This window comes from Borostomias antarcticus (genome assembly GCF_949987555.1).
Source record: "Borostomias antarcticus genome assembly, chromosome: 1".
In the NCBI taxonomy this organism is placed as follows: Eukaryota; Metazoa; Chordata; class Actinopteri; order Stomiiformes; family Stomiidae; genus Borostomias; species Borostomias antarcticus.
The window spans coordinates 26,823,786-26,833,072 of NC_140234.1; the positions used below are offsets into that span (position 1 = coordinate 26,823,786).

Below are 9,287 nucleotides of genomic sequence, written 5' to 3' on the forward strand. Positions count from 1 at the left end.
GGTTGGAGCTACGGTGAAGCTGGGCCGGTCCTAGTCGGGGGGGGGGGGGCTCTGAAGGGACATCTCCAGAGAGGAGGGGGGATAGGGAGGGTTGGGGATGGAGTGTATGGGGAGCAGGGGGGGGGGGGGAGGAGGAATAGGGAGTGTGGGGGAGGGAGTGTATGGGGAGCAGGGGGAGGGGGGGAGAGGAGGAGGGATAGGGAGTGTGGGGGAGGGAGTGTATGGGGTGCAGGGGGGGTCGAGGGTGAGGAGGGGTGGTGACGGGGGTGAGAGGAGGAGGAATAGGGAGGGCAGGGGAGGGAGGGGGGGAGGGAGGAGAGGTGACAGGGGTGAGAGGAGGGCTATGCCATGTCTAGAAATACAGGAGGACCAGATCAGAGCTTTAGACTCTTCATTCCAGTTGAACATCCGGATACTTGAACCCATGATGAAGCTTTACACCAAACAGGGATTTGTAGCGTTACACCAACCTCGGGTTTATCACTGGCCAAGCGTAGATATTTAACATCATGCTGGGGTTTAAACCCATTATTACTGCTTCAAACCAGGTTTGGGTTTAAACCCATTATTACTGCTTCAAACCAGGTTTGGGTTTAAACCATTATTACTGCTCCACACCATGGGTTCATCAGCATCCAGGGCAGATATATAACACCATACTGGGTCTCAAGGTCAGTTTGTAACTCTCGGACTGTCTGGAGGGCAGCTCTGCCCTCTCTGGCCAGGTAAGGTCCCTGCAGCTCCGCTCAGTCAGGGCATGGGGGGGGGCAGGGAGGGGGGGCCAGCCTTGCATGCTCTCTCAGCGCCCCCCTCTGGCAGGGGCGGCAGGTGCAGCCTAGCTGTCACGTCACATGACCTAAAGCATGCAAGCAGCATGGGAAACACTTCTTTAAAAAAAGAAAAAAATTAAGAAAAAAAAAAGACAAAAAGAGAAAATAAATACATTTTAGGGTTAAAAAAAATCTTAATACATTATCTTTAAATTTTTCCTTTTTCTTTTGACTCTTGTGTTTCATATATATATCCTAAACACACAGCTTTGTACAGTTTGGTAGAGTTCTCTTTCTTGCAGGGAAGTAGAGGAGAGGGCGGAGGGGCGGGGCTAATGTGGAAGGGGGCGGGGTTTGGGTCAATCCCTCTTCCCAGATTGCCTTGTGCTGAAGGAGGGGGAGGGGCTCCAGAGAGACGACTCCTCCTTCCGACTGTCTCTGGCTCATGCTCAGTCTCTCGTTCTCTGTGATGACCGTGGGTGACGGCGGAGGAGGGAGGGCTCAGCAGTGAGAGGACAAGCTTATACAGGAAGTCCAGGTCAACGACAGGAAGTAGGAGAACACTGTTCCGTCTGCACTTCCTCCAGGGGGCCATATCTGGAGGCTGAGAGGAGGGGCTCCAACTATCTCTTATCTGGGGAGAGTACAAAGACTTCAGGGGTCAGGGTTGAGAAACCACTCAAGCTGAAAGTCTGGAAGCAATCAGACACTCACAGCAAGTCTGCTGTTACAAGCCGACAGGATGAGGAGAATGAGAGAGAACAGAAACATACCTTTGTTCTGGTCTGTGTCGGTCGATGCTCTCTCTGGCCTTGGGCGTACTAGAGTATAGTACTTGGCCTCAACTTCCTGTTGAGAGAGCAACCAGAAAAACAACAAGCTGTCAGCTAGGGTCAGGTAGGTTGGACCACACGAGACCCCCTCTGCCCTGCCCCTGGGGCTACGACGGAGAACGTGCCCTGCCCCGGCGCTACGACGGAGAACACAGGTCTCTCCAAGACTCAGGTGAGCGACCCTCCTTCAAGGGGATACCGGCTAGCGTCTGCTTCTAATCTATCTGGACAGGGAGGAGGGCGCTGGGCCGATCGATAAGCCAGAGCTTCCCCTCCAGCGCACACAGCCAGGCCTCGTACCCGGGACACTCCCCCGCTACCAGTCCCCTCACACAAGCACGTCAGGAACAAGAATAGGAATCTATTCTGGAATCCGTTGTGGTTCGTGGTTCTCAAACTTCTTCAATAACTGTACCTCCTTTTAAATATTTTTTCAGTTAAGTTCCCCCTCACCAGCACAAAGAACCCCAGCTTGTATAGGTAGGGCCTAGATTACAGTGCCACCAGGTTCCGATTCACAGCCTTGGACTGGAAAACACATTCATTCTATTAATGTCAAACATCTGAAACGTAACATTTTACAAAAGCAGATTTTGTAAAATCTTGTATACTCTCGGCCAATACAACAGAAGCTGGAAGGAATTTGCCTTCAACTATGTTGAACAGATTTTTGGTTTAGTCATGACAAAGACAAAGGTTTATTGAACGTACATTTTACATTTAAATGCTTATTGAACTGATTATATTTTATATATAATAATATATATTTTATATATTTATATATGGTTTTTTTTAAATAACATTTTTTTAAAGACTCACACACCCCCTGCAGTACAACAGCGTACCCCTAAGGGTACACGAACCCCCATTTGAACCATAGTGTGAGTTCTGAAGCTGGCTCATGGTTCTACTCCTCCAGTGCCCAGGTGATGAGGCCCACCTTGAGCTGGCTGAGGCTGGTCTGGAGGCTGCGCAGGTGGGACAGGACCAGTCTGCTGAAGGAGGAGAGGCTTCCCCCCTGGGAGGCCGAGGAGAAGCGGAGGCTGATCCCAGAATCCCCGGCGCAGCCGCGCGACGCGCTCAGCTGCTTCCCTGGGAGGTGGTGGTCTATGGTGCTCTCCCCTGAGCCCCCGTAGCCCTCTAGCACCAGGTACCCTGCTGGAGGACAGGACCACGTGGGGTTAGTATGCACACTGGAGCGCACATGCTAGACCTGCACACTACACCCTAGACCCTTCTAGAGGCTCCATAGCACTCCAGCACCAGGTAGCCTGCTGGAGGAGGAGGAGGAGGGACCATAGTCTGACTGACCATAGTCCTCGGGGGAGTCGAAGAAGCCCGTGTCCCCAGAGCCCAGGTCCTGGCCTGGGTCATCAGGCTGGCTCTGGTCCTTCTCCGTCCCATTGTGGACCGGAACGCGGGCCCGGTTGTCCACGGGGGTCCGGAGGGAGGTGGTCCGGAGGAGACGGGCCCCAGAGGAGCGCTGGGCCCGCTCACTAGCCTCCTGGGACATCAGCTGGGTCACCAGAACTCGCTTCAGGGCTGACACTGGGGGGAGAGGACACACACACACACACACACACACACACACACACACACACACACACACACACACACACACACACACACACACACACACACACACACACACACACACACACACACACACACACACACACACACACACACACACACACACAGTCAGAGGCACAGTCCAAAACACACTAGTGGAGTGAAATGTACAATATTACGCAACTCTTGCCATCTCTCTCTCTCACACACACACACACGCACACACACACACTTACAAGTCTTGAGAGCCTCATCAGCCCTGGAGGCAGAGTATCCCATGCTGTCTGCTTCGCTCCCATCCGCAGCCACCTGGTAGGACAGCCTGTCAGGCAGCTCAGGGTCCACAAAGCCTTCCTCCTCCTCCTCTTCCTCAGTCTCAGCACCTGGGAGAGAACTCTGGATGATGGTACTGGAAGAAGAGCTGGTCATGGTACTGGAGGCAGAGGTGGACTCCTTATCTGGGGGGACAGAACAGTGATAGTTATCAGACAGGCTGTATCGGAACGTTAGGCATGGATTTGGGACTTAGTTACTGTCGCTAGTTGTCAAGTTAGAAAACTAGAAGTTGGTTAGTAAGCTACTGATGTGGTAAATGTTTGTGTGTGATTTAAAATTACATCTTATAAATAGTAGAACAAGTTATTAGTAAACTACTTGCTAATGACTTAATTATTTGTTAATAGTTGATCCAGGTCTGGCCTTCCATCAGGGAACCCACCTAAAATGTTTAGAAGTAAGTAACCAACCATTGTGTAAAGATCATGTCAATAGTTTATAGACTGTTTTTGGGCGTTATTCTAAAGCTGCAACTATTCCTCATTTGTTAATGTTCACAATGTTCTTTTTTTTCTACTAACACTACTGCACGGATGGATGGATGGATAGAAGAGAACAACCACAATGGTTCCACAGGCACTGTACACTAGTGTAAGTAAATGAGGAATCATTTACTAATATGAAATAACATTTGTAAGCATTAGCAAATGAGGAATAGTTGCAACTTTAGAATATCGCCCCAAGACGTTCTATAAACTATTGACATTGTCTTAACAAATATTTGTTACTTTTACATTTTAAATTTGTAAAATTTTACTAACCTTTACATAATGAGTTACTCACTTCTAAACATGTATTAATTTGTGCTTAAATATGTTCCCTGATGGAAGGCCAGATGGGGGCAGCTGAAGGTGGATCAACTATTAATAAATACGTTTGTAGTTTACTAATCACTTGTTCATGATCTATTAGATATTCATGATCTATCAGATATTTATAAGTCATAGTTTTAAACCATTAACCAATTATTAACAAACATTTAATAATTATTTTTAATTTAATTCATTAATAACTCATTAACTAACAGTTTGTGGATGATCTATAAACTATTCATAATAGGTAGTAATTTTAAAGTGTCACCGGATTGGATATTTAATGAAATAACAATGATAGAACGTCATTAACAGCTCTGACTGAGTATTCATGCCAGGTGACAACGAGAAAACTACTAGGCAGTCAAAAACGGTGCAGTTCTCCACGTGTAGCCAATGATGCGCTTTTGCTAAATGTTTCAGAGATTGCTTGTTTCCTCCCTCACTTGCAGAAGACTGTTTGCATTTAGCAATGAGCAGCCAGGCGTTTCCATTCCCTTCACTCAGAGCAGCTAGGCTGAGCGCGATACAGAATTCAAGGAGAGACAAAACGTCTCATTACATCAGTCATTTAGCTGAAGCTTTTATGCAAAGCGACTTAGAATAATTGCATTGAATGTAGGAAAAGCCAATGTACTACTTGCCAGAACTACAAGTGCATCTCCTTTATAAGACAAGTGACTAAGAGCATAATCTAGTGCTGAAGGCAAAGTGCAAGAATAGCAATCTAAAATACAATAGGTGCTTAAGAGGGTGGATCGTTGTAGTACTTCTTGAAGAGATGAGTTCTGAGCCTGCGGCAAAAGATGGGCAGTGACTCTGCTGTCCTGACGTCAGTGGGCAGTTCATTCCACCACTGTGGGGCCAGGACAGAGAAGAGCCCTGACCGTGTCGATCGACCACAGGGGCCTCGGAGTGACAGGTCAACCAGTCGCCCCAAGGTAGCAGCGCGTAGCGGTCGGGAGGGAGTATAGGGTTTGACCATGGCCTGGAGGTAGGAGGGGGCTGTTCCTTTCATTGCCCTGTAGGCTAGTACCAGAGTTAAACTGAATGTGAGCTACTATAGGGAGCCTGTGTAGGGAACGGAGAAGGGAAGTTGTGTGGGAGAACTTGGGGTGGTTGAACACCAGGCGAGCAGCAGTTTTCTGGACAAGTTCCAGAGGTTTAATGGCTGACGCCAGGGCCCCAGCAAGGAGGGAGTTGCAGTAGTCCAGGTGGGAGATGACCAGGGCCTGGATGAGGGAGGAACAGCAGCTCAGTCTTGTCCAGATTGAGCTTGAGGTAATGTGTTGTCATTTACTCCGAGATGTCAGCCAAGCACCCAGCTATGCATGTCTCCACTTGTGTATCAGAGGGGGGAAAGGACCAGTTGGATGTCATCGGCACAGCAGTAATAGGAGAAGCCATGTGAGTGAATGACAGCCCAGAGATGTAGAGTAGAGGGAAAAAAGGAGAGGACCCAGGACAGACCCTTGTGGAACCCCCATAGTCAGACTAAGCGTTTCCGACATGTCACCTGGTAGGAGCAGCCCGTCAGGTAGTAGGAGCGGCCCGTCTCTTCTGATGATAATTTATAGTGAAAATGCTTCCTAGACGAATATCTTAATCTTACTGCTAGTTAGAAACGGAAGTTAGAAAATATATTTCCAATACTATTAGTTTTGACTGGACACAGCCATGCTACTTCTTTGAAACGCATCGACGCACGTTTTGCAAGTCGACGTATTTACATAGTCGATGAGTTAGTTAGTTAGTTAGGTACCTGTGGACCTGGAGCTGCCTGTGGAAGTGCGGTCAGGGTCTTTACTGAGTCTGGAGACCCCTGCAGTGATGATCTCAACACCGTCCCTCTCCCCACTGTCAGAGAAAGAGAGAGAGAGAGAGAGAGAGAGAGAGAGATGTAGGGAGAGAGAGAGGGGAGAGCAAGAGAATGAGAGCGAGAGAGAGAGAGAGAGAGAGAGAGAGAGATATATATCAGGTCAGGTCAGTGAAAGAACAGCTTTACGATGTTCTCATTTGTTCAGTGAAGGACCAGAATGCATTCTCTATAATTAGGAAGGTCGGCCAACGTACTCCGTCTGAGATAAGGAAGGTATGACACTGTGGGGCTTGACTTTCATGGCGTCTGCTCTCTGGGTAATCAGACACTGCCACCTGGTGGACAAAGGTTTAACAACAGGTCAGTTACACAGAACAACCCACAGCAGAGCTAGATGACAGGGTGAGGAGAGCAGAGCTGGGCTGGATGACAGGGTGAGGAGAGCAGAGCTGGGCTGGATGACAGGGTGAGGAGAGCAGAGCTGGGCTAGATGACAGGGTGAGGAGAGGAGAGCAGAGCTGGGCTGGATGACAGGGTGAGGAGAGCAGAGCTGGGTTGGATGACAGGGTGAGGAGAGAAGAGCTGGGCTGGATGACAGGGTGAGGAGAGCAGAGCAGAGCTGGGCTGGGTGACAGGGTGAGGAGAGGAGAGCAGAGCTGGGCTGGATGACAGGGTGAGGAGAGCAGAGCTGGGCTGCATGACAGGGTGAGGAGAGTAGAGCTGGTAGAAGGACTCACGTTCGCTGGTCTGACACTGTGGGGGCCATGAGTTCATAGATCTGAGCTCCGTTGTCCGACATGGAGAGGACGAAGAATGACTTGTTGTCTGTGAGAGAGAGGGAGAGAGGTGGGGCGAGGTGGCAGGGGTTAGAGAGAAATAGAGAGGGGAGGGAAGAGAGTGAGTGGCAGAGGTCAGAGGGAGAGAAAAGCAGGGAGGGAAGGGGAGAGGTGGAGGTGATGGGAGAGAAAGATGTTAGGGATACACAGAGACAAATGCATGAATACTGTATATAATCCCTAGGTCATCTCTCCCTAAGACATAAATGACCTTGACCCTCCGGCCCGCTGGCCCATGTGCTGGCCCGTGTGCTGGCCCGCTGGCCTGTGTGCTGGCGGTGTGCGTGTCTGACCTGTGGCCACGGAGCGGACGAGGACGGTGCTGAGCCGGATGATGGGGCTAAAGATGTGCTTGGTGTCGGACGACCCCGGCAGGTTCTTGCTGTGGCACTTCAGGATGAGACGCTCGTCCTGTCTCTGGAGAAGGACCAGGATGTCCTCTAACAGCAGGGTGTACAGCTCTGAGAGGGGGAGGGCGAGACGGTTATTCTCACCTCTTTATCTCTCTCTTTGATATTTCCTCAGGGGAATATTATCATGCATATCCTAGTTCAAAGTTATTTCAACTAAAGACTAAATACTATCCATGTCGAGGTTGAACACACCGATGGTCTTGTCTTTGTTGACCTTCCATGACAGCGGGCCCTCATGTACCATCTTCTTCTTGGTCAGGTCCAGGTTCTGATTGGGTGGCAGGGGGGGGGGGTGAGGTCATAAGATCAGTTAGTATTGGATCTTAGAACACAGGATACAGGTCTTCACCACCTGAATACTACCGGGCCTGGTCTACAGAGCAGTAGAACTTAGTAGGTCAGGGGTCATGCTTAGTCTGGCTTCCTCACATTCCGTTTCCCTCCCCAGTCTGGTCACGTTCCCATTCGACGGCAGAAATTGCTGGGCCAATCACAAGCGTTTATCTCACATGGGGCGGGTTTTGATACAACGACTGTACCCATTTGATACGATGATACAATGACTAACCTACGTTCTGTTGCTCTGATTGGTTTAAGGTCTATCCAATTGCGTCCAGAGGTGTTTTGGTTTGCGGCCAGGGACGGCGCTACACCGGGGCTAGGCGGAGCTATAGCCCTGTCCCAAATCTGCTTAGCCCCCTCAAACATTTTGGTATATTTTAAAGGACAATGCTAGTTTTTGACAACCTGGACCTTATTTACGACATATTATAAGACGTTTGACTCACCGAGATCACTTTGGTGTAGTTCGGAGGCATGTAGAAGAAATTTAAAATCCAGCGCGAGCCAGTATATCCATGTAATGTCGGTGGTCGGGGCACTTAGAATGCAGTTTCTAAAAATCTATTTTCTGCAGCGAAACGGTTGTTTTCATCAATCTGTCTTGATGAATCGCTAGTTGTGCTTACAAAGAGCATAGGCCTGTTGTGGTTTTCACATGCCATGATCTTTAGAAACGTCTTTCGAAACGAAAAAGCTTCCTCACTTGCTCCAGCACTAATGCGCACAGCGCGCAATCGTTGCTCCAGCACGCTGTGCGCATGCGTGCTGGAGCAAGTGAGGAAGCTATTTCGTGTCTAAAGACGTTTCTAAAGATCATATTACAGAGGCATGTGAAATACCACAACAGGCCTATGCTCTCTATGTAAGCACAACTAGCGATTAGTAAGTAAAAGTTCATAATCATCCATTCTCTCTTCATAATCAGGTCCCATGGTTGCGTGCTCGTGCTACAGGTACCCTGCGATTTACATGCGCGTGGTGGGGTCTGGTCGGGTTACTATCCCTACGAGCCTAACAGCTCACCTTGCCAGACGAGTCGCGCTGATGTGAGTATGCTCGTATGTTAGCCAGTCGTTCATAATGGATCGTTTCGTCTAGACGAGGGGGACATGTTACATGTTCTTGTTGGCATGTTGAATATTGGCAACCAGTTAGCTGAAAACCCCGCTCGGATGTTTTCACTGTATGTATTATAGGTCTAGATCGAATAAATATCACACGTTCAAGCAAATTCTTTGATTTAATTATTTGCATCCATAGGCGTAGGAACCGGGGGGGGGGATTGTGTCGGCGTACGGGCGGGTGGAGAAAAAAAGTACATTTGGAACTTATTTTGAACACAACACGCGAGGGACGAGGGTAGCTCGTTTTGACAGTGTTTGAATATTGGCCAATCACCACCAACTTGACTTCACTTTCACTTGTGGAGAGTTAATTCTCCCGCTGTGAGTTTGAGGACGATTGCATTTGGATGAGGTAAATGTCTCTAAGTCATGAGGGTAAACTAGCAAACTTTATAAAATTAGACATTGGATACGATTAAATCAACAAATG

At 48.9% G+C, this 9,287-nt stretch overlaps 1 protein-coding gene across 3 annotated transcripts in view; it reads right to left on the minus strand.

The window, feature by feature from the left end:
• Window positions 1–219: 219 nt before the first annotated feature.
• Window positions 220–9,287, minus strand: part of arhgef12a (Rho guanine nucleotide exchange factor (GEF) 12a) — a 53,642-nt gene continuing 44,574 nt past the window's right edge. For 2 of the 3 annotated variants that reach the window (XM_084444306.1, XM_084444308.1), the window contains 10 exons: window positions 7,584–7,659; window positions 7,272–7,439; window positions 6,880–6,967; window positions 6,397–6,477; window positions 6,086–6,180; window positions 3,412–3,633; window positions 2,915–3,151; window positions 2,544–2,761; window positions 1,544–1,619; window positions 220–1,404 (listed from right to left, as the gene is read on the minus strand). In XM_084444306.1, the coding sequence (XP_084300432.1) occupies window positions 1,394–1,404; window positions 1,544–1,619; window positions 2,544–2,761; window positions 2,915–3,151; window positions 3,412–3,633; window positions 6,086–6,180; window positions 6,397–6,477; window positions 6,880–6,967; window positions 7,272–7,439; window positions 7,584–7,659 (1,272 nt within the window). In that variant the 3' untranslated portion in view covers window positions 220–1,393. The remainder of the gene's footprint in view (window positions 1,405–1,543; window positions 1,620–2,543; window positions 2,762–2,914; window positions 3,152–3,411; window positions 3,634–6,085; window positions 6,181–6,396; window positions 6,478–6,879; window positions 6,968–7,271; window positions 7,440–7,583; window positions 7,660–9,287) is intronic. The other variant, XM_084444307.1, reaches the window with a different exon arrangement.